This window comes from Oculina patagonica, chromosome 13, assembly GCF_052425735.1.
Source record: "Oculina patagonica isolate OP01 chromosome 13, crgOcupat, whole genome shotgun sequence".
NCBI lineage: Eukaryota > Metazoa > Cnidaria > Anthozoa > Scleractinia > Oculinidae > Oculina > Oculina patagonica.
Window position 1 is genome coordinate 15,092,493 of NC_135770.1, and position 25,607 is coordinate 15,118,099.

Here is a 25,607-nt window from a genome sequence, read left to right on the forward strand (position 1 = left end):
AATGAAAACATCGTGGCATCGTTGTTGACAGATGGTTTCCATTAAAACACTGATAGTGATACAGTTCTAAAAAATGCAAGTCTGGGATAGGGTAGGGAATTCCCCCCCCCCCCTGGGCTGATTTCCAAGTGTTTGTTACTTTACAAACCCATTGTCAGTGGTATATTAAATTATTCTCCATTTTTGTGGGTACAAGGGTTAACTTCAAACTCCAACAAATTATAACTGTTTCTGAACGTATTCTAAGCCATGAGAGGATTGAAGATGAGCTGGATGTACATGTGCTTGGTATGAATATACACAAAAGACATGTTTAAAAAAAAATGATATATAGAATCAGCATTGCTTAAAATTAAGTTGAACATGTTTATTTGCATTCATATAAACTAACCTGCTTAATTTCGTTTTTTTAATAAATATGATCCAATTTGATTATTTACTTTACAACTATTTTAGAAGTTTTCTTCTGTACACCATTATACTGATCAAACATTATAAATTATCAAAACATGACAATAATATACCTTGTCCTTACAAATTAAGGAAACCTAAATATTGACCAAAAAATATCAAGGGAAACATCCGATCCACGAATTGGTTATGTATTATTTTAATTATTATACACAGCATGAATTCTCCCATAAATTAATAGCTATATGTTCTATATACTGAACTGTGTTCTTAAGGAGTTCTGCTGGAGCCAGTCCTTATGGCTTATAATCAAGGATCCTATAATTGAAAAGTACTCAATTCCACTGGAAAGATTCAAGCGTTAGTTTCACAGTTTAGCTCACATGTGCAAGAACCAGTTGGATGTTAATAGGTAACTTATGTGTCCAGTATAAATTCTTTGTAAAATAAATATTAAATGATTTTCAATACTAAATTCAACATTTTCATTGTAAATCTAGTGACATCTCACATCTGTGGAATTTGGGCATGAGTCATTTTGTTTGCACAAATTCTATACTTGTTGATGGACAACTTTATTTATAAAAAGTACCTTAAAGTCTGTGCATGACTGAAATTAATGTGATAAGAAAGTGAGAAAGAATGCCAGCAGTTGGAACATTTTCGCAACTGTCAGTAAATTTCCAATGAGAGTTAGACTTGCTCCAAGTCGCTCGTTTGATTCGCAGGAGACCGCTGGATATGGAAACGGAGGGCGCGCGCGGGCATGAGAAACAAAATGGCGGAGGATCGTGGCGGAACAAGTGACTTGTCTCACCTGCAGCACACCAATACCCGATTCCCACTATAGCGCGCGCCTGCAGGGAATCACAGTAGTTGTATTCATCAAACCCTGCGCAAGACTCAGCAACGATGCAAGTTGCTGAGTCTTGCGCAGGGTTTAATAAATACAACTACCGTGATTCCCTGCAGGCACGCGCCTATAGAGGAAAACGGGTATTCTGAAATGTGGCGTCACCAGTGGATTTTTCCACCGGTGACGCCATCGAGATTATGTCAATCATATTGCATTGCGCACGAATTTACTGAGCGCGCTCTGCCCGCCAACTTAGCGCGCGCTGCTCGCGAGACAAGCTTGCGTTTATTTTTACCTCTTGAGCAGACTTGTTTCCTTCTCACATCGGCAGTTTAAACCAGTTTTAGAACAAATATTACAAATTTCTTCTTTTGTGCCTGTCCCTTTTAAATCTTACAGAAATGCGAGAGCCATCAAGGGCCTTCCCACAAAAAGGAAAAAAAATCGCACTAATAACACGCCACAGCGCGCGTCAGCTGCACACGACGTACGAAACTGACGTCAACACGATAAAAGAAACCAACTCAGAGCACACGAAATGATGCATTATTTTCGCGGCAAAAAACGTCAAGAATCGATTTCCTGCAAGTGACACAAGTCGCTTGTTCCGAGCCATTCCTCCGCAATTTCTTTCGATCGTGCGTTCACAGAAATAAATCCCACGCGATTTCAAAGGCGATTTTACTCAAGTGGTCTTTCGCGATTGATATCAAAGCGATTTTATTTAAGTAACTATAGATGCAAAGAAAAAACGAGCCACTTGGGGCAAGTCTAAATGAGAGTATGATCTGCTCATTTCTGATTGCTTCATATATCAAATGGGCTAAGGTTATACTGGTAACTTACACATGTACTGAGCCATTAAACCACCCTTTATGATGTCAGCATTTAGCTTACAAGTACAAAATTCATCCACCAGGTCTCTATTAGTCTTTAAGACAGCTATGAATCTTGAAATTCTTGTGAATGTTTTTTTTTGTGATATTATCACCCATTCTGCAAAAAATGTTTCCTTCAGATGGTGAGATCTTTATTGTCATCATATGCATGCAGGTCCACTTTATTTCAAGTTTCAGAGAATTTCAGAGAAGCTGTTGATGATACAAGGGAGTCCATACTGAGCTGGCAGTGTTATTGAATGGCACAAACTGCACTCTTGTTCTGTTGCAATGAGGTTGGCAGGTCTGTGCTTTTGTTTTGTCTTACCATCTCTAAAATCTGAGGAGGATAAATGATAAACAAAAACATGTAATTAAATGATTCACTGATGCACTTATGTACTTTGAAGGCCAGGAAAATTATCTACTTTGCTATGAGAAACTATGTACACCCTCATCATGGTTCTGCTGGTAACTTAACCCTCGGACATACAAGCAAACTCATACCCCCATCATCGTACAAGGGGTGGGGGGGGGGGGGTGGATGGAACCCCTCTCTGGAGTTTACGTTATATTAAGGCGTAACAAAACTATTTTGCTCTGAGAAGAAAGCCCTCAGCTTACTCCACAAGATGACATAATTTTAATTGGCTGTGACATCACATGACTTCATAAGAGCCGCCATCTTGGATCCGCCATCTTGGATTTCAACATTTTCTTAGAAAGTCACAAAATCACGGAAATTGATGCAAAATCAAGCCAGAATGCTTATGGAATGTAAAAATAAGCAAATCTTGCACTTCTGTTTTAAAAAAAACTGAAAAGAATCAAGAAAAATGTTAAAAACAACGATTTTTGGCAAGACCTACTTGTATTTATGACGTAACCATGGCAACATCATATACCATATACACATGGTTGACATTCCGCAAAGGATAAATGAAAAGCTACTGAAAGTTTCAGCATGCATTGTAGGGCAAATGCTTTTTTCAAAGTTTGGAAAAAACCTTACGGGGGTGGGTGGGGGGTGGAGGGGTGGCATCCCCCCCTTTCTACGTCCGAGGGTTAATAAGAAATATTATTATTTATTCAATTTATCTTAAATCTTTTTTTATCTTAAGTTTTGTATGCAATTGGTGTGTAAGTAGCTGTATTGTTTACTTTTTTTGTGATGTATTTTGTTTGTGTGTGTGTTGCAATTAAAAAAAAATTATTGATTCAAAAAATTTTGTCTGTTTCTGATTGGCTTTCAATCCCGGGTTAATTCCAGCTAACCGGCTAGTGCCGACCAAATTTGGAAGAAATTCCAATTATTGGACGATTGACGTCCAAAATTATATCTAAAATTAATGGATCGTAACCTTGTTCCCAAGAACCGCTGACGTCACGTGACTGAACGGCTTTGCTGCCGAGCAGTTTGAAAGTATGAAAATGGCTGCTAGATTTGAGCATTACGAAGAGGTAAAATTTTAAAGTTATTAAAAGACAAGGAAAGTCAAAACACGGAAAAAGCAACAAAGGGGAGACGATTGATTTTGAAAGCGTACTATGTTCAAGAGAAAAAGATCCCTGATCCAGCCACAGAGGAGGACTTGGAGCGGTTTTATGAAAATTCTATTGAAGTAAGCAAGAACTATGGAAACCTGTACTCGAAAAAATCACTTTGTGTCATAAGATTTAGCTTTAATAGACACTTCAAGCAAGTGCTAAATATCGACATTATAAAGGACAAGAAATTTAATGAAGGTAACCGAGTTTTTAAAGTTTAAATCAAATTTAAAAGCGAACGTTATTGTGTATTTGTGTGCATACTTTGCCTATTGTCAAAACCCTATTAAATTCATTTTGTGCATTTGGAGCTTTGAAAATATTTTGAATGAATAATAAAAATTCGGCTTTCTCAGCCTCATCCAATAACTGTTAATTAACAATGTGTCTAGAAGAGACCCCAGAATTACAATCATATTTAGTGAGTCTTGAATACAAATACCTCTTACATATCAGGTAGAGTTTGAGTGAAGTAGTCCTTGAAAGAAGGGTCCATTTTTGCACTGATTTTCTGTACCAAATAGCTACAGACAGTAGACTGGTACTAGAAACACATATTATTAATCTTGTAAATAATTCTGGTAAGGTGTGACCAAGTTCTGTACATGTGAAAGGCTGTTGATCACCACAGCATAAGGCACATTTTGTTGTAAACTTGTCAAATCTCTAATTAATAATTAGTCAATGAGCTAAAAGAGAAAAAAGGAAAAACAAATTTTCACCTACCCCTATACATTCAAAGAAGTCTATAGAATTTGTATTGTCCAAGTCAATTTTCCTAAAAATCTTGTCTTTTATTTCTGATTTTGTGTACATTAGGGAGCTCCCCTGCTGTGATATTAGATCCAACATCTTTTCTAACTCGTCACAATCTATGACCTGTGAGAAAAAAGCGAAAAATAGATCAGCCTGTATAAAGACGAGAGGTCCTATTGGAGACCCTTTATCGTCTTTTTTATTTTTAAAATGGAGTTTATGATGTTTTTATCAAATATCTCATCACATTTTTTTTATTGTAAAGCTACTAGAGGGTAAAATGTCAGGATATGTTAATGACCACTGATGATGACAATACGGTTGAGAACATTTTGGTTTAAGATATTTAATTTTAAATAACATTTTTTAGCCTTTATTACACATAACTTTTTACAAGCAAATATTCTAGCAAATTATTTTACTTGTCTTTCATGTATTTTAGTCACCCTATATAATTGGTCTTACTAAAATGCTACAAAACTTGTAAATATATATATGTACCTGTTTTTGTGTGTACATGCACTGTTTAAAATGAATTTCACGTCAAAATGATTTCAAGCTAGTTTTGATTTGTATTGTTCCTTATCCAAACAATAATAAAAATATACAGCAATACTACACATTAAAATGTCTTATGAGAAATTTATTATTAAAATTTTTCTTTTCCTGAATCATTACTTTTGTGTGTCAAAAGAGCATATATTGGATATGAGAAAGATCCAACGGTGGATAGCCAACGAGGTTTAATTTTTTCTTCGGTGTAAAATTTTCAAACCAGTTTGATTTTTGTTTCCCTTTGTTTCAGATTATGATAATGAACATAAGACAATGAAAAATAAAAATCAAAGGACAAACTGGTTCAAGAAAATTTGAAACCAAATGTAAAATTGAACCACAACATATACGTAGCATCAAGTTGGCTATAACTATCTCACATCCAACAAGCGTGAGTGTATAGTTATTATATTATTAAAAATACCCAAAGAATCTCACTATTTCAGCTGCTCGGATGTTCCCACTGACCCGTACACCTACCGTATCTGTGGTCCATGTTACATGAGGCTTGTAAGCCAATCAAAACTCAGGAATTGCAAAATGGCTGCTACCTTATTGTACTTTCGGGACCGCGAAAGGCGAAAGACCGCGAAATATTCACGATTCATGATGCACGAGGCGGAAGTCGACCTGCGAAAGACCCGCGAAAAAAGAACAATAAGGTAGTTTTTAATAACATCTGATATTCCCTGGTTTAATTATATTGTTGTACCATTATAACAAAAAAACTTATCCTACCCCATTTCTGTCAAGATCAGCCTCCACAAACTTTTTCTCAGCAATAAGGACTGTACTAAGGGGAACATCAGGATATCTGCTGGCAATCTCCTGCAAATCATGTAAAGAAGACATTTTAATATACCTTTCACAAAGGAGCAACTGAGTATGCATATCTTACCTGGTATAACTTTTCTGGATCCTCAAAATTGTCAGTGTTATCTTTGTTGTTTGCATCAGGTGTTAATAATGCTGCATCTTTAGCTCCTTTCTCTCTCTTTTTCTGAGCTGGCCTCTTAAATTTCCGTGCACTTGATGGACGCCACTTTTTTGTCTCCTGCATTAAACATAAAAGTTTTCATTCATCACTGTTAACTCACTAATATAAAGATGGATGAAAACATAAGCACAAACAACAACAAATACATTAAACTAACACATTTACTTTGGAACATGTGGGCACCAATTTGTGACTGCAAAAAATGTTCATTTGGTCAACAAACAGAAATGCAAACAGCAACAGTATGCTAAAACATCTAATATTTTGTAAGGTCTATAAGACTAGTCCTACATAATTTATACTTGTGTTTAAGTCACTGAAGAACACAAAATAGAGTATATTAGATACTTTATGCAATTGTATCATTTCCCTTTTTACAATACATTTCCCTTAAAAAAAGGTTGTAACTTATTTGTAACTTTCTGTTAATTTCTATATTTTCTAGACCATGGTGCAATTTAATTAATTATATGAGCATGGGATGCAGCCAGACTGCACTCTTGACACCAGAATCATCATCCTTGGCTTCTTTAAGGCATTTAGCACACTCACACACTCACAGAACTTAAGCCAGTGCATACAGCTAATATTAGAGGGAGACATGGGGGTTTGCATTATTGGTATGAATGAAATCCCATCTTGCTGTGATCTCAAACCCTACGGTGTGCGATGTTCGTGTTTTGAAACCTACGATGTTTGGTGAAACAAAATTAAAAGCGGTGGTACAGAATTAAATTTAGCTCTCATATCTTCATTAATCCGTCCCTTGTTACAAGCACATACCATGTGTTTAATGTGTTACGAAATACAGTAAATATTGTGTATTTAAACATTGATATGCTTAAGCTGCCAATCTCAAGCCATTTTCATTGTTAAGTAACTTGACTATATTGTGGTGATAGTGTTGCGTCAAATTGTCTTGTGGTGATGCAGTGTTTGTGAATATTTTTTGCAGTGTTCAAGGTCCCTCCGTCTCCCTCCTAATAAATTTACAGTCCAATTTTTGTGCATTTAACAAAACTAAAAGAAAGGGAAATAAGAAGACATACCTTATTCTTTTCAGCCACCTAAAAAAAGGAAAAAAGAAGGAATTAATTTATTTCAAAAATTATGCATGCAAAAGCAAATTTATGATCTGTTTAAAACCCCGGATGGGGAGGTTAAATGTTTCTTTGGGGAATTGGAGCCAAAATAAAGACTTAGTTTGAATAAGAAATTTTCAAAAGTAAGGATTTTGAATGTTGACAAGCTTAACTTGGGTGATGGCTTAATAAACGGTTAATTACTGTCAGTAGAGCCTATTTTTTTTTTACCAGCATAAAACATCCTGTAGACAAGATTAATGTTTCATTGTTTCACATGCATTAAATCTACATGTATATCATGATCATAAAGGATATAAGTCAAAGAAGTCAAATCTGTATAATACTGACATAACCCTTGCGGTGAGGGACATAACCAGTGCGGTGATGGGGGGGGGGGAGGCTCTTCCCTGAGGTCCTTAAGAGGTCCTCTGTTTTATGAGTAAATTGAGCATTGGATTTCATCAGAGGCCCTGTTAGGGTAAATTCTGACAGGCGACATGAAGGAGCTGAAGTGAAGACGAACGACAAGATGCTCCCGTGAAATTACGACAGCGACAAAGATAAAAGCAAAATCAACAGCGACATTGGCGCTTTTTTAAGCGGCTTGTAGGCAAAATAGCCTTGGCAGATTCACCCTTTCTGTGTTCCTATCTTGCAGTTTGTAAAGACCATTCCAGTAAATTGAACGAATGCTATCTTACGCTCTGACAGTTCATTTTTAGGCTGCTTAAGTTAAGTAACTACATAATGATCCACCATCCTGAAAATACTTCACTCCATGTTCTCTAGCTTTTTACACGCTCAGAATAAAGAAAAAAAAAAACATCTCTTAGCTTCTACACTTTTTCACAAGGCCCCCCTAGGAGGTTGTCTTACTTGGCGTCACAAAAAAAACGCTACACTGTCCCAAAACAGAGTCCAAATCTCACTCTTTGCCAACAAATTCATTATTGAGAGATCCATGAATATATAATATTTTGGTGACAGAATTACAAGCACGCATTATTTCATGTAATGCACTCCGGCTTAATCATTTGCTATACTATCAGCGGCTATGGACAAATTCGAAATTCTGACAGCGACATGCGAACTTTATGAAATTGCGATGTGAAAAGGTTTGAAATTCAGACGGGGGACATAAAAGACCCCCCCCCCCCCTAACAGGGCCTCATCAAAAGCAATGTTCTTCAGTGCAATATTATTATTACTATTATTATTATTATTAGTATTGGTAATCAAATGGTATACTCGTGAAATTAGGAAAAAATTTCACTTGCATTTTGTCAAAATGCTAATAATTTCCCTCGCCTTTTTGACAAAACGCGCGTGAAATTATTTCCTAATTTCATGAGTATACCATTTGATTACATGTTAATATTAAAGGTGACAAATTACGCTTGCAATCGTAGGTTTTTGACTGGTATATTGCATCGCGAACTCCGAGCTTTGAAAAGTTGAAAGCATACATTTTGCTCCAGTTCGCAAGTCTTTTTAGTCTTTGAAGAAAGCCTTTTATAGAGATTCCTTTTTGCTGTTGACAAAAAGGTGACAAAGATGAATCAACTCTGTCAACTGTCAACAATTTCTCATACTATGACCGTAGTTCGTCTTGAAATATGAACTGAAAACGGTGCCCGTGTAAACGCTTAAAAATCCGCTTGATGCCATTTATGTAATTGGCTTGAAGTCGTTTTGACGTTTTGAACTATAAAATATCATGGGTCTTCCTGTGCATGAAATGCACCTAGAACATCAAGATGGAGATATAAAGTAAATAATTTGTTGTTAAAGGAAGAAGCTTAATCAAGGGAGCCATCATAATTTAAATTTTGTTTGTCTCAAAGCCTTGAGTGTGTGCACTCGGACTCGAATCCAGAGAGGGCACGGAAACTGTGTTCAGCCACCTTAATTATCACAGAAGTTGTAATAAAGAAAATGTATTATTAAAATTATTATTAACAATTATTCCATGAGCGTTTGCTTGCGATTAGCTCTTACTCAGGTTTGCTTGCAGTTAGCGTTTACTCCAGTTTGCTTTCAGATAGCAAAGGACTTTTACAGTATCACACTGTTCAAAAACTAAAAATTATGTTACTTTTGACTTGAGTCCTGAACTCGAGTCCTGGACTCGAACTTAGGCTCAAGTCCTAGATTGAGTCCTTAACCGCTTGAGTCCTGCCATTGACTTTAGTATATCTCAACAGAGGGATACAAAGCACATCAATTTTCTAAACTTTTCACTTTTCACTTAAAAAACCAGTCCCTATACCCAAGCCTGAAAAAAAATACCCGTGGCATAAAAACACACACCATCATTTTACCCCTCTCCCATGAGAGCAAATTAAATTCCTGTTATGTTTTATGACTGCAGTATCAACAATAAATGGCTTTGCCTTTTTTGTAGTAAATTACAGTAAGCTTATTTAACTGCATGTTGCTTCAAGGTTTTTTTTCTCGATTGGTTTTTAATAGTTTTAAAATTATACCGAATATTAAGATATTTGCAGTATAATTAAACACCGCTTTCATGTCGAAACTTCACAACAGAATAACAAAAAGTTGTCAAGCTATGTCGAATGAACTTAAAATGTATAAAAGCTACTGTACTGAAGACATTCGAGTGCCGTTGATTTGCCAAGTTGCCAAATGGATCGTCAAGAGAAACTTCAGTGCACATATCATGACTCTCACCCTATTCAATTAATTAAATTATGACTAATACATGTACTTACCTGCTTTTCCAAATCCTCGAGTTTCTTGGTCATGTCATAAATATCTCCTTTAAGTTTGTTACATTCTCTCTCCTTTTCATGAAGTTTATTCTTTAGTTCCTCTCTTTCCTTTAACCCCGTAAGAAAATCTTGAGTTGTTTGGTCTCGTTTAAGAGCTGACGGGTCGCTTTCCTCAGACATTTGTTGGACAGGTAGGTATGATTATATACCCTTTACAAGAACCAACCTAGTTTCTCTTACAAGTGTAAAGTGCAAATCCGTCTAATGACCTGTTGATATGCAGCTCATTTGTTTTTCTGTACACAGGTTGTGGTTGCTAGAACACACATTCCATCACGCTCGATTGCCACCAAACATTTGTTGTTCTGCTGTTTGCGGGAACTAATCTGTGAAATGACACTATGACACAGCTTTTAAGTCCGTCTTAGACTAGCGACAGACTAGCGATGCTGATAGTGTGTATAGCACTACTATATTGGATCGAAGAATTCGTTTACAAGCGGAGATAAAAGTGGGCTTTCAAGTGTGGGGAGATTGGGGAGAGAAAAACTTCCCCACTACACCACCCCCCACCCCCCTAGGAGCTATTTTTGATGGCACAAATTTTTTTGTTTGTCAGTATTTGTCTCTTGCTGAAGAGAAAAGTGGTGCTAGCAATCCTGGCAAAGTTTGCAACATTTATAGAACCGCGTATCGTAAGAATGTTGGATAGAAAAACTAATGGGCGAGTGGTAAAACAACCACTTTGAACTGCTTTTTATGGAAAGAAATGTCCAAGTAAGTTTAGAGTGGCTTTGTAAGACTGTTTTTAGTTAATCAGAATTCATAAAATAAGCGCCGCATCGAGACTGCTGTGCTTATTGACTTTATTGTCCCAAATGTGGCGTTTATTCGGGGGGGGGGGGGGCGCTTATTCGAGTAAATACGGAATACTACTTTTTATTTTATTTTTTTGATATACTAGTTGTAATAATAAACAACTGTGCAAATTTTTAAAAAATTGAATGCAACACACAAGTCTGATGCCTAAGCAGACTTTCCCTCATCAGGCCATCTCATGCTTTAATCCACATGCCTGGCTGGATAAATTTCTGCTTATGCATGCAAATATTTCTTGGTTTTATTTTTGGTTTCAGTTTAATTGGAGAATAAAGAATAGACTAAAACCATCTCGGTGTCATCCGACAACGCAAGTGTAAGTTTTCTGCAAGTCACACAGTTTGTGTGAGCTGGTGTAGTTAGCAACAATTTCCCTCAAAATTTACATCATCTCCTTTTTTGATCCACATGCATAAACAAATTCCTGCCTATGCTTGCAAATAGGAGACATTGCGTCTCCGTTTGCACTTCCGTTGACTTGCATACACTTGTGTTCACTCTCAGATTGGTAAATTTGCACTTAAGTTAACGCAATTCTTTCACCGTTTGGCCACCCATTGCAAGTACTAAGTCAACACTTTTTTTGCAGTTTACTTCAAATTCTGAATTGCACCTCGTAGCAATAAAAATGACTTTTTGCAAACTTGCGTGCACTTGCAACTAAACCTGCATGTCTGTTTGGCCACCAAACGCAAGTTGAACTTGCGACTACTTAATTGCGTCCACTTGTCTTACCAAAATTTTGGCCAGTGCTTTAAACCCTTGATTGACACAAACATTCATTATATTTTTCACACTTAACAGAGGGTGTCAATGGGGACTGAGCGAAAGGACTCGCACGAAAGCGAAAGAGAAAGGAGACAAAAAAGCGAAAGAAAGAAAGAGAGAGAAAAGAAGGAAAAAAAGAGTGCGTGCTGACCCGGGGTCCACCACCTGGGGACCGGAGACAGGATGGAACCGTGGAGTGGACGGGGCGGTCCCAGAGAGAGAGAGAGAGAACAGGACGAGGGACAGGGCTGTGTGGGATCTGTGCAGAGAAGCGTCACAAGATGAGTAGATGGCGGAACCAAGTCCGGGAGAGACCCCGAACACAGACGGAGACGAGAGGGAAGGGGAGAGCGACACACGGACACCCCACGGAGAACAAGAGAGCGAGAGCGGGCCAGAGGGGAGAGAATGAGATGAGGGAAGGGGGGAGAAGGACAGCGGGAGAGAAGAGTGGACAGTGGGCAAGGATCCCAGAATGGAGGAGGAGGAGAGGGAGGGGAGAGGTGACTGATAGTTGTTAGTTGAGGATGATGAGAGGAGGATGGTCCCAAGGAAGAGGGAGTGGAGGCTGAGAAAAAAACTCAGTGAGATGACTGAGAACATGAAGCTGAAAAGGGACGACTGGGAACACTATAGACTCAAATGCGCAGGACCAATCATGTCACTACTGACTAACGATGTGCACTGACTAAGCAGCGTTTTAGCTGCTTACTGACTATAGCTATACCCCATTGACACCCTCTTAACAGAGAACAGTGACGCTGGCCAGACTTTAGACTGGGTCCAGACCACCTGGTTAATTATTAAAACAAATGAGCTTCAGAAATATAAACAAGGAAGGCCTTTACTGAATCAGTGAACCTCCATACATGTGTGTTTATGTCTAAAAAATTATTTACATTCAAATATTCTAAAATGGGAAAAAACTATAATTTTACAACTTTCTGCTGTGCATGTGTCAGGTGATGATATTGACTCAATAGTTTGTCAACTCCTCAATCTCACTTACATTTCATATCTTACAATATTCTTTTCAACATATTAAGAAGTAATGGAAAACTATATATTAATAGTATTCTCCATAAGTTCCAGAAGTGAAAAACAGTCCATAATTTCTAGCCATTTTCTTGATTGTATCCGGCATAGGAGTCTGAAATGTTTTGCAATATGTGCCAGGACCAGGGGTTTTCTGTTTTGAAAACAAAACATAAGAAATGCTAACAACGAAACGTAAATAAAATAGTTCAAATATGAACATTTCTGGAAGCCAATAAATTTGTTTATGCAGTAAATACAAGATCTTACCTCTCCTAAACGAATATGGTTACCCATTTTTGGACAACCAACAGGCAAAGTTTGCTCAAAAATCTACGGGCGGTTCTATTTTACTGGAAATACCTTAAAAACCTACTTTGCCCCGTGCCAGATAGATCATGCTTTTTACCACCCTCCCCAATGATAACTGTCTGCTGCTTAATACTTCTTGTTGTATTTACATCCAATCACTTGTTATTATCCCAGGGGGGTACTCTGGCTTGTAAATGACGGGGATGATCGAATGGAGGCAAAGTTAAACTCAGGACTCAAAACAATCCCTAAGTCTTCCAACATTACTCAAAAAATCCCTGGGCCAAATATAACCCCCGAAACAATCCCTTGTCAAATTACCCCTAAATTGCCAGGAGGGGCAATAATATAACTTGAACCTCGTGTGTGTTTATTCATCATAACAGAAATATGCCAAGGCACTTAAGTTCGTTTTTTGCCAGGAGGGGCAATAATATAACTTGAACCTCGTGTGTGTTTATTCATCATACCATAAATATGCCAAGGCACTTATTAATAAGTTCATTTTTAATACCCAAAAAATCCCCTATTTAAATCAAGTTACCCAAAAAATACGTGCCAAATTTGTCAACCCAAAAAATCCCGGAATCAAAAATTTCAAACCCAAAAAAATCCTTCGATCATCCCCGTCATTTACAAGCCGGAGTACCCCCCTGGGGTTATTATCCAGTAACTAAATTAAAGTGAGCTAGCAGATCTAGATGCAGTAACAAACTTATTTATTAACGTGAACTACATGTAGTAGCAACTGTGTTACACAAACAGTACCAGCACATGAGGTTGGGTAAATCTTGGAGTTCTTGACTTGAATGGAGATGTAACATTTGGTCCTTTTGGTAAAATTGGGTCCTTTGAAAGTTTGTACTGTCCAGGAGGGGGACCTTCTCTCTGAGAAAAGAAAAAAGAGAAACATACTTCAAATCAAGCATATTATTTAAAATAGGAAATAAGGAAACCCCTAGGGTGCTTACCATTTTGTCAAACCAACCAAAAGAGATGGTGTTAATAGGAGACTGGAACTGGGAAATCCTCTCGGGGGGGGGGGCACCTGGTATATTTTTGGGTGGGGGTGTGCCGCTGGCCATGGGAATTTGAAGCCCTTACCATATACCAGACTATGTTCAGCTGATTTTTGCAACCCTATACTAGACTAGACACTGAAAATCCCTACCCTATCCCAGACTTGCATTTTGTTAGAACTGTATCATTATCAGTGTTTTAATGGAAAACCATCTGTGAACAACGATGCCGCGATTATTTTTTTTACGTTTAGGAAAGCCTCTTACTCTTCTGAGTTTCTGGACTTTATTTGTCATACCGTCAATCGGTTTCCCGGCAAATGCTACCCTTCTCTAGACCAAAACTCTCTGATTTCTATACCCTATCCCAGACTTAACTGCTTGAAAACCATACCCTTCACAGCGGCACATACCTAAGTATATAGCTCATGTATGGGAGTGCCCCCCCCCCCCCGGGGAAATCCTACGCACATGCAAATGGTAATGGAAATTCCAGCCAGAATCGCAACCTAATTTGGAGGTTGTCCATTAGGGGGTCGAATGGTAAATACGAGACCTTGCGAGACGGCGAGACTGATAACTTTTCTGTGAGCCCGAGACCATTATTTTTAGCTTTGCAAAAGAAATCGAGACTCCGAGAAGGTGTCACAGAAAAATTCGAGACGACGAGACCCCTGAAATTTGGCTAAAATTTTGCGAGACACGCATTTTTTGAAGGACCATTCACCACCCCTTCCATTAGTTCCAACCAGAATAATTCTTAAAAAATTAACCTTACCATTTGCATTCCAACTGAAAATTCCAGTTTTAGTGGCTAAAATGGTAAGCACCCCATGGTTACTAGGCATGGTTAAATTAGATTAGAGTCATTCCAAAAGATCTGTGGAATGCCAGGAGGTTAAAAATCACTCACAAAGGTAGTGGCATGTTTTTGTCAATGCTTTGGAAGGAAACTGCTTCAAAATAATTAATCTCTAAAATTGAAAGCAGCTGCTTTATAATTTCTAAAATTAGACAACATTTTCTGTTTTTTTTTTTTAAATGTTATTGACTCAATTGTTTGTTTGTTTATTTTTACCCGCGCTGATTCGCTGTTGCTATTTCGCGGGTAGTACGATATTAATGTGAACGTAATATATATAGAAAATGTATTTATAAATAATGTCAAGTCAAGTCAAATGCTTTGCAGATTTGGAGGATGCAGATGTTAAAACTACTGTACTGTGCATGGCTAAAGCTTGAGGCCCTTACTGGTTTGAAGTAGATGGTTGGGAACCTGTGCTCTTGGGACTTGAATGCAGGATGTCTATTAAAAGGAAATTAAAAAATTACCATCTAATGTTCTTTGAACTGTTAAATGTTATTATTTGATACTTATTCTTCTGTGAACTTTCATCACTTTAGGACTTTAAAAGAGCACAAATAATTAATGTGTTTCTGTCAAACGAACAGTTCTAGAAAATATCCATACCCACCCCATGGAAGGTCATTGGAAATTCAGAAGGGGTGGGGGGTCTCAAAAGCCAAACTTTTATAAGGAAAGTATGGAGCTTAACTGAAATTTCCAGAAGGGTGGAGGGATTCAAACTAAAAAACCTTCTGTGGGACTGGCTTATGGATATTTTCTGGAACAACACAATGGAAAAAGATTCATGCAGTTCCTGCCAATAATAATATTATTTGTTGATTATAATGTAAGTTACATTTTTGTACTTAAAAAAGGTATGGCCAGTGAGGCCGCGACACTTCACTACTTCACTTGGCATAATTTATGAAGCAAGAAGTATTTTTTATTCCCTTTTTAATCCAATACTCGTTTATGTATCTGTGAGAAGACAGGCACTGCATTGTCTAAAACTTGGATTAATATAACTCAAAAACCCCCCTAACTCGAACTAAATTTCGCTTCCTTTGATCAAATTTATCCCAATAACTTGAATTCTGGTTCTTGCAAATTATTCGTGCCAGGGATGCCCATTAATTAGAGCAACGAACAGATCATGTATTTGACAGCCATCTCCCACTCATATCATAAAATTTATGATTGTGTTAGAGTTTCTGACGAGATTAGTTTACTTTGTACTGTATTGTACTGTATACTGAAGTGCTGAAAAATCAGTTAACCATCAATTATTTTACTTGGCAAATTAAATATTCAATTGACCCTGATAACTTGAAATCACGCTAATTCAAACTGTTTTTCACTACCCTTCAGAGTTTGAGTTACCAGCTGGGTTCTACTCTATTAAAAAAAATTATGCATAATGTAAACCTGCCAACTCTCACGCCTTTAGGCACGAGTCTCACGCCTGCGAGGTTGAAAACTTTAATCTCACGCCAATTCACGCTTACGAACCAATTTCCAATTGTGGGTTATTACAATCATAATCAACACAATTCCCAAAAATATGTTAACTCAAACCAACATCAGAGAAATGAAAACTCCATGTAAAATGAGCAAATGACAATATTTTCACCAAAATCTCAGAGTTTTGACAAGAAAAGCATTAATTGGGAAAAAGGAGGCCCTTGCCAGGGGGGTTCTCGTGTCGCCTGTCTAAATTTAAAAATGTTCGGTGTCAGTTCTGTGTTTTATTGCTCTTCATGTCGCTGTCGGTTATTAAATTGAAGCAAAACTGCCTGTCCTTGTGGGAATTTAAGTTTTTCCATAAGGGTTGTTGTTTGTCGGGATGTTATGTGCTGTTGCTACTTTTTGGGCCATGTCGCTTGTCGGAATTTACCCTGGCAGGGCCTCAACAAGGTCTTGTTTAGCAATACACACCCACACACTGGGATTGGGATATGTTTGTAACGTTTTTGGAATACTTCGAAAAACTTCAGACATGGTCGTATTGTCTTCTGAAATCCTGGCACTCTCAGGATAAAAATCTCCATTTTTGACCGAGAAAAAGTTGGCAGATATACATAGTCAGTCAAGACCACCAACACAGCTGTGAAAGCATTAATTTATAGTTTTTTTTCTCTTGCAATGCAAAACAATATCTCAATGGATAGATATATTGGTGTTCTGTCTTGAACATCCTAAGTGTAACCAAATTCCATAATTTACACACCTATAAGCAAGACGAAAAGCATCCCTGCCTCTTTCACATGGGAGTCCCCCCAGACAAATAATTATTAGTTTTCTGGGGAGAGACTCCCATGTGAAAGAGGCAGGGATGCTTCTCGTCTTGCTTAGGTGTGTAAATTATAAATGGATTTTGGTCGCACTTAGGATTATGTTACTTGAATTTATGTTATGTTACTTGCATTAATGTCAAAATTATGCACTTAATTCTCAAGCTGGCCAACACTAGTGCACTGTACATACATACACTGTACATACAAGCAAATCATGTTCACTTGAAAAAATACTTATTTTTACGTCACTTACTTTGATGGTAACTTTGGCACATACTTGTATCCAGAGTAATATGTGTTAGGGCTTATTTGACTATTTACAAACTCCTGCAACAAATTCAGAAGTAATTAAGTAACACAGTACGCCTGCTGAAAACAGCTTATTGGTTAGTGAGTACAGGGGGTGTACTCTGCAAATTATTAGCTGGGGTGTGCTGCCCTATTCAATTCAATTACAATACCTAAACCCTATCCCAGACTAAACTGGCTGAAAATCAAACCCTTCACAGCAGCATATATTGCAATTGCTGCGTTTTGATTGGTTAACAGGCAAATTGAAAGGCTCCCGTCAAAAACGTCCCCTGGACTTTCTTGCTAAATCGAACGTTATCAAAACAACTCCAAATTGTGCATGCAATACTACATTTCTTTTTACCCCTAGGCTGAGAAAAAATTATTATATATATACCAGAAAACTTAAAATATCTGCACTTTTTATCAAATAAGGGGTACATGCATCTACTACAGACCACATCCATGGGACTGCCTTACGAAACTGTCCATGGACTACACCTAGGGAACCCTATGTGGACCACCCTAAAACCCAAAAAATTATAAAATACAAATAATAAAAAGATCTGACTTTACTGGTTGTCTAGATAGAAAACCTGTGTCTAATTGTTGCACTTTGAAAATTTAACAGACTTGTCATTTTCAGAGACCAGAGTGCCTTGAGAAAGACTAATAACTAACTAAAGTTCTATTTTTTACCATTTTGTTTCCTCATTCTCATGAGGGTTTGTGAACTCAACAAATTCAATTTATGGGAAAATGTTCTGAACAAAATGGCAGTGGGAAAGGAAGCACAAATAGAACTTCACATATGGCAGTTTTTGGTCTTTTACAAGGTAATCTGGTCTTCCATGCATTGCCACAAAAAAGGAAACAAAAATCTGTAATGAATAGACCTTGAGTTTGAAACTAAGCCCAGGTTAACAAAATTAGCAAAGATGTGTAATGGTGGAAGTTTCTTGAATGGTGGTTTTAAGAAAATGGGTGTTTTTTTTTGCTGTTTGGGGGGCGGGGGGGGCGGGGGCCGCCGGGGGGGGGGGGGTTTTTTGGGGGCAGGAGGGAAAAAAAAAAAAAGGAAAAAAAAAATCATTTGATCATCCCCGTCATTAACAAGCCGGAGTACCCCCCCCCCCTGGGATTTAACATTTAGGGCATATTGATTTTCACTAAGCTACATGTAACCAGTACTCAATGATAATACCTTGTCAATGTATCCTACTAGAGCTGTTGGTGTGTGATATCTGTCACACGCTTTGAAACCATATGTTACTTGTTGTTTATCCAGATGATCCAATGATGTTGCATGTTTGTACAACCCTGGCATTAGACGGTCACCTTTTCTAGAGGGGTCCGCATTTCTCTTTCTTCCTGCATTCTTAAAACCATATGTAGTTCTTACAGGATTTCCATGTGATTCCTCAACAAAATCTTTTATGTCATATGCACCAGGAACTGGTGTGTCCTGTTACCAGAAAGGCAAAACAAACAAATGTACCTGCCAGGACTTTTAAAATAAAAAGAACTTTATTTTAATAAAGACACCTTGTTCCTTGTTTATTAATAGATAATTATTATTAGTATAAATCTACTAGCATTCTATCACGAATGCTGTTCCCTGATTGGCTACGCTACTCACTATCTGTTCTGTTGTAGAAGGTGAGTAGCGAAACAGCGTACGGTTGTCAACAGAATGGTCGCAGCTTTTTCGCTTTTAAATTGACCGTAAAGAAGGACTCGGATTATTTACTATTCCAGGCGATGTTGGAGAAGATTAGACTGCACCGAAATATGTAATGAAGATTTTACACGGTAAGAAAAGCAATTAATATTCATTAACGCTTTTAAAAGTGGGCGAATCTATAATTTTACAACATTCAGAGATGCTTTTCACCGAGACATTTTGTGAAAATAAAGTTTAAAATGTCTTTGCAAACTAACACAGTTTCATCGTCCCATCGAGGAGCAGTAAAAGAAAGGCTAAACAGATTCGACCTGCAAGTTTTTTTATGCATCAATAAGACTTAAATAAAACAACAAAATTTAAAGCGAATTCAAGGTTGCGGGCGACTCGTTCAACTTTTCATAAATTTCTTATCGTTCACGTTTCCTACATTTAAAACAACTTGACTTCTAAAGGGCCTTTGTAAGTCAGTCTATCTTTAAATTGTCATTTTACGATGAAAATCCGGCTTTCAGTAGTTCAATTTCGAGCAAAAGACGCTTTAAATAAATCGTGAATGAAATGCAAAGGCACACACAGAAGCTAAATAGTGCAATGTGGTTTCTTCCGTGCGAACAACTCGCTTAACTTTTTTTAATCTTTTACGTTTTCGAATTTTAAAAAACTTGACTTCCAATTCAAGGGCCCTTGTACGTCAGTACATCTTTCAATCGTCCTTTTACAATAAAACTTGGCTTTCCTTCAGTTTCGGGCATATAACAGTTTCAATAAATCGTGAATGATATGTAAACGCGCGCACAGAAGCCAATGCAATGTGGTGCAGTTGTCAATTATTCGCGTGTTGTGTGACTTATTTATATTATTCAATAAAAACGAGAGCCTGTCTTGTTGTTAAGTTTTGAACGTCTAGTAGATTTATACTAAAACAATTAGATTATTCGCTCTCGATTTCGCCCTCATCAACTATCACAGGATAGAAATCTAGAGCTCATCTAGAGCTCATAATCTAATTGTTAAATACATAATATGTGTACCTTGTTTATTAATACATGATTATGAAACCAAGTTATGCAGAATAACATGTTTATTCTGGGATCATGTGTACTGTAGGTGGTCTTGGTCGATAGTCGACTGATAGTTGGCTGACATTGGCCAGACAATCAGCCGATATATCGGTCGACTGCCGACTGATATACTGGCCGATATGTAGCAATTGACTGCCGGTTAAGTATCGGTCAAGTATCGGTAGAGTATCTTTCTTCTTATAAATCTTTCTAAAATAAGTTGTCATTTTTGGTCCTGTGTCACGTCACAAGACAAGAATTCTGCAGGGGGAGCTACAATGTAAGAGTTCTTGAAGTTCATGGAAAAAAAATTCAGAGCTCCAGATGGGCGCCTGAAGTTTGGCGGGAAAATTTAAATACTCGAAACTCCTTGTCTCTTTGTAGTGGCATTTGTTTGTCAAAATGCCTGCTTGTGCAGCTCCATTGTTCTCAAACAGAGCTCCAAAAAATACAAAAAACAAGGAGTTTCGACTATTAAAATTTTCCCGCCAAACTTCAGGCTGAGCTCTTTGACGTCACGCATACGTTACCAGCTCCAAGATGGCGGCGTTCAGTCGTCGAGTTTTGGAAAAGATTTTGTAGGGTTATAGCGAACGTTGGAGGGTGAAATTTTTGTGAATAACATATCTTTGTGTAAACTTTTTACTGACGTAAAGAAAATAAATGGTCATTCTAGAGTGAACTTCTCCTTTAAGAGGTGACTGGGAGAATTTTGCCCACAAGGCGTCCGAGTGAGATTTAATTTCTTAGCAGCCAGAACTGCTATTATGAATATTGTGCCAAAGAAAAACAGGGATGTTTTTGTTAATTTGCCAACTGGGTTTGGAAAGTTGCAAGTGATGGAATAGTTTCTCTCCCCTTCATTTGAAAAGATTACTGGCATAGAATCTAACAAGGGGGCTGTGCACCACAACAATATGTCTTGGACTTTAAATTTCCACTGAAATAAAGAATCTGAGACTCCAAGACACATAGAAACCCCCCAAAAACCCAAGACTTCATGACTTGTCACAAGGGCTTTCAAGATTTTGAAATTGGACCAAAATTTTTTCAAGACCTAGGATTTTCTGGGTCTCCTTCTTCTGAGTTACTGTAGAAGGACCAAGGTAATTCAAGCATTTTACAAACAGTAGAAAATAGCAAAAAGATTACCCATCTAAGTGTATGTGAATGATGCATGGGTGGCATAGGTGTCCAATTACAGGTGTCCAGTTACATCAGACAGTTGTAGAGTTTTTACAGGACGTAACATGTCGATCAAAGTCAATCATCCAAAACGTAGTCGATAAGTCAATTGTACTCCATATTTGTCGATAATAATTTGTCAATCGACAAGTTTAATTTGTCAATACAGGGCTGTCACTAATTTTTCAAGTAGGTGGGGAAATGAAAAATGTAGCTGGGGGACAAGGTTGTTGAGGGGGGGGGAGCAGGGTTTAGTAAACAACAAAAATTGTTCCTAATGTGAATTTGTTTTTATGCAATTTTTACGCCATGGAAACTTACAACTTTCTCTTTCTCTACACCATTCGACAAGAATGTGACAAGTTTTCGAAAGTTATCGTTAATTATGGGATTTGAAACAGCCTGACTTGTGACTAATGGCGTGACAGAAAAGAGAAGTTGATGAAGACTGGGAATGAGTGAAAGAAACTCGTGACCAAGACCAAAAGACATGGAGTCGGGAACGTGTTGGGAACCTTAAACTGGTTTGTTTTTGTTTGTTTTTCTTGAACCAAAACCATTGCTTTGAGAAATTCAGGCAACAAAACTTTCTGCACTTATGTAGAATACTCAGACAAGCCAATGTTTTGTCATATAAAGTACGTGTAATAATGCATACGAGCCCTGTACTGATATGTGTTTATTGGCATGTAGCTGATTAAACAGCATTAATTAAAACAGGCAAGAGGAGAACACACATAATGTTGCAAGTTTACAGTTAACTGATCACCGATTTTATTTGTGTGGAAAGTGTTCATTGTTCAACTATGGAAAGTCCATGTGTGACTATTTTTAAATACTGGACAACATTAAGATACTGGACAACATGCGTCTTGTGCAATCTCCTTCGTGCATCATCCAGGTCACTTGTCGATTCGAAAGAGAAATGCTGAAGCCCAAACTGTTGTTTCTTCAGTTAAACATAATCTTATCTTAAAGCACAGCCAGAAGATAAGAAGGGATCCAATTTTATTCGTTTATCCACTTTTGCCCTCCGTTTTTTCGATGACATTTTCACGCATAGCCGGAATCTCCGAAAACAAGAGAATCTGAATAAAACTAACATGTAAAGTCACGCACTTTCAAAGGAAGATGACATTGTTCAATATTTACGCGTTTTTAATCACAGCCTCACATGAAATGTCAATCGCTCTCTTTAAAAGGTGAAAAATAATTTGAATTAATAAACTATTGCTTTGTTTTTTATTCACAATTCTGTTATTTGATGTATTTCTCACTTTCCATGTTTTGGTTTTGTATCAAAGTAGCGGGGCTCAAACTCGTAGTAGCCGGGGAAAATACCCGGCCCCCGGCCCTTAGTGACAGCCCTGCTTGAATAAAAGTCAATAATCACAAGATTTTCAACTAATTATTGATTTTATCGACAAATCAATTCGGGCACGAAATTCAAGTAAGTGTGCGTGACAACTGTAGTCTTGTCTCACGCCATATATCGGTTTTGGTATTCCCAATCAAAATCAAACAAGTCAATAATCACAAGAAATTGTGTGATCGACTTTTATCGATTTCTGATATTTGTCGATTGATTAGTATTGAATTCGATCGACAACAATCAAATTTCATTGACTCTCGAAATTATCAACATATGCGTCCTGGTTTTTATCAGACACCTGCGTGTCTGTGTGCCAATTATAAGGCACAGAACCAATCAATTTATAGGCTCCTGAAGAACCAATCAAAATTGAGAAATTTGATAAGATTATTAATGGCTGTTTTTATGCTAGAGACGATAATGTCGTCAGACGACTTTAATGTCTAAGACGTTAAAGACGTCTGGTATAAAAACGGGACGCCTTTAGTAGACAGCTTTTCAGAAAAATAAAAAAAGACTGGGTTCGACACTCAGAGGACACTGGACACGAAGACGTAAAGCCATCAGACGTTAAAGGCGTCTGTCTTATTTACTCTTTTCATACTAGTTAACGACGTCCCGTTTTTATACTAGACGGCTTTAACGTCTGAGACGTTAAAGCTGTCCGATAAGAGCGTCTTTCAGACGCTCTTACGAAAAGACGTTAAAGCCTTCAGACGTTAAAGGTGTCTGTCTTATTTACCGTTTTTATACTAGACGTTAATGTTGTCTCGAGACAGCTTTAACGTCTAAGACAGCTTTAACGTCTTTAGCATAAAAACGGCCATTGATATCGATTACCATTGATTTTCGTATTTTTGAGATTCAGATTTCAGACCTACATTGTAGCACACATTACTACACATTGGCTTACAAAGCATCACTACCCTCCTTTACAAATACGCACAGTCATGGACTAATATTCATGCCAATTCAAGTTTTTACTAGTAAACACGTAGTTCCAAGGTGACCTTATTGAACCAGAAATCCAATGCAAGTTCGGTACCTCGTGTGGTTTAAATAACCCTGACACACTGTTACCTTTAGCGTCGATCGCCACCATTCCTCTCTGTCTGACACAGGTTCTTCATAATACGGACTTTTACTTCTTCTTCCAGACTGCAAAGATACGGTAAGCGAGTCAATGAACTGTTCTAGGCTATAATATTACTAGACCTCGCTCAGAAGATACGAGGATTTTTATAACGGTAGGTGACTGCCTGATTGGACCGTCTAAAACGACAAGAAAATGTCAGCTTATCCACGTCACAAAAAATAATGAACTCACAAAAGTTCTCAAGGGTGTTCTAGGTTGTAATGGGTAACCAATAGGACCAGATTTCGGTTCTTGTAAATGCACAGCACCTCCAATAGTCGCCATGTTAGATATGCTCGCTCCTTCGCTTACACGTTTCCAAGGTTACTCAGTCATGTAGCGCCCAGGTTCTTCTCGTCTCGTCCGTAAGGCGCGAACTTGAGGCGCGAGAGAGGCGCGAACGTTCAGTTTGGTCAGTAGACAGTACTTACCAAACAGCTCCTTTAATTTGCTTTGATTGGCTAGCTGCAGCGGGACAGGAGTCGGAAAGGGGCCGAACCGGTCGTGGAGAGGCTTTATACAAGAGGTTAACTTTGTCAGTCGTCACATCATACCCCGGGGGGGGGGGGGCACTCCCCTATATGGCCTATACGGGGACGTGCCGCTGGATAGGGTATGGTTTTTGACTCCTCCGGTCCTGAACAGGGTATATAATTTCAAGCTCCTCTGTCCTAAACAGGGCCTGAAGCTGTCCTAGACAGGGTATGGCTGCAAGACTGTCGTCCATGTATTTACATTGTTTTCGGTTTCGCTTCAATAAAAAGCATTATTTTATTCGGTGGGATAGGTGTTTTTGCATTTCAATGCTTCAAACATCGCGTATGGGACGCAATCACAATAAAGCGTAAATGACTGTTGATGTTGTCCTTTGTCCTAAATAGGGTCTTAGAATAGAGGGTGTTGTCCTACACAGGGTAGGCATTTTAAGTTTTTATTGTCCTAAACAGGGTCAGGGTTTCAAACCTCCAGCGGCACCCCTATACCTAAACTTAGGTCAAGTACCCCCCCCCCCCCCGGGCATCATACCAGGGTACAAATAAAAGAAATAAAGTGGACTTTTTACTCGGAGGTACAAACCCAGATTGATTGCACAGCAGGAGGGCAAGATTTATTGGCCAATATTTCAACTAGCAGAGCTAGTCTTTTTCAGGGCCAGTACTATAATCTAAGGAAAATAACGGCTCTAAAATTTGAATTTGGCGCTAATTTAAATTTTAGAGGCGTTATTTTCCTTAGATTATAGTACTAGCCCTGAAAAAGACTAGCTCTGCTAGTTGAAATATTGGCCAATAAATCTTGCCCTCTTGCCGTTGTACCAGCCTTGCAATCAATCTGTTTCTTTTAACACTTAGAGTGACGTCTGGTACGAGCATTTCTTGAACAAGAGATCCGGCAGCAGACAAGTCAAGCAGTTTTTTGTTCGTTGCGTGGTCCCCTGCATCGAAACTGTTTTTGTAATTACTCAAAAAAGTTTTATACGGGGAGGCTCCGGCGCCCCGAGTTATAACCCCTTACCTTTTTATATACCATTTTGACAGAAATTGTACCCCTTTCATATACCTTTTATTAAAAAAGGTACCCCTTTTTTACCTAAATGACATGGCATAGCCTTAGAACAGAATGTTTTCTTGTCATTTTCATGTAGCGCTTAATAAATTAAAATAATACAGCCGTAAATTGCGTTTGTTCGAAATATTTCAATTAATTAAAGGCCCTTTTAAATACATTAATGATAGATTTCCATACCCATATACCTAAACTTATAAATTCCCTACCCTTTTATATACCTGAAGCCTGAAAAAGGTACCCCTTTTAGGCGGAGCCTCCCCGTATAGGCAATTATAGGGAGTACCCCCCACCCCCCAAGCTTTTTACTGAATGGAAATGTAATAATGGTTACCTTGACA

General features: G+C 37.9%; 2 protein-coding genes across 2 annotated transcripts; both read right to left on the bottom strand.

The window, feature by feature from the left end:
- Positions 1-346: 346 nt before the first annotated feature.
- On the bottom strand, positions 347-10,301 carry LOC144635523 (uncharacterized). Its single transcript, XM_078494621.1, has 6 exons — positions 9,819-10,301; positions 7,051-7,068; positions 5,903-6,058; positions 5,743-5,832; positions 4,420-4,572; positions 347-2,485 (listed from the first exon to the last, which is right to left on the bottom strand). The coding sequence occupies exons 1-6, from the start codon at positions 9,996-9,998 to the stop codon at positions 2,399-2,401; spliced, it is 684 nt and encodes a 227-aa protein (XP_078350747.1). The 5' UTR covers positions 9,999-10,301; the 3' UTR covers positions 347-2,398.
- Positions 10,302-12,291: 1,990 nt separating this feature from the next.
- On the bottom strand, positions 12,292-24,007 carry LOC144635522 (protein STPG4-like). The gene is made up of 7 exons (XM_078494619.1): positions 23,893-24,007; positions 23,646-23,723; positions 18,465-18,725; positions 17,226-17,299; positions 15,083-15,137; positions 13,581-13,700; positions 12,292-12,654 (listed from the first exon to the last, which is right to left on the bottom strand). The coding sequence occupies exons 1-7, from the start codon at positions 23,983-23,985 to the stop codon at positions 12,532-12,534; spliced, it is 804 nt and encodes a 267-aa protein (XP_078350745.1). The 5' UTR covers positions 23,986-24,007; the 3' UTR covers positions 12,292-12,531.
- Positions 24,008-25,607: the final 1,600 nt, after the last annotated feature.

Coding starts and splice junctions, on each gene's coding strand:
- LOC144635523 (XM_078494621.1), bottom strand. CDS start 9,998: ATGTCTGAGGAAAGCGACCCGTCAGCTCTTAAACGAGACCAAACAACT. Junction 4,573..5,742: donor CTGATCTTGACAGAAATGGG/GTAGGATAAGTT, acceptor TTTTTCTCACAG/GTCATAGATTGTGACGAGTT. Junction 2,486..4,419: donor ACTTCTTTGAATGTATAGGG/GTAGGTGAAAAT, acceptor TATCCTCCTCAG/ATTTTAGAGATGGTAAGACA.
- LOC144635522 (XM_078494619.1), bottom strand. CDS start 23,985: ATGGCGACTATTGGAGGTGCTGTGCATTTACAAGAACCGAAATCTGGT. Junction 23,724..23,892: donor GAACACCCTTGAGAACTTTT/GTGAGTTCATTA, acceptor GTATCTTTGCAG/TCTGGAAGAAGAAGTAAAAG. Junction 15,138..17,225: donor GTGCCAAAGTTACCATCAAA/GTAAGTGACGTA, acceptor TCCTTTTAATAG/ACATCCTGCATTCAAGTCCC.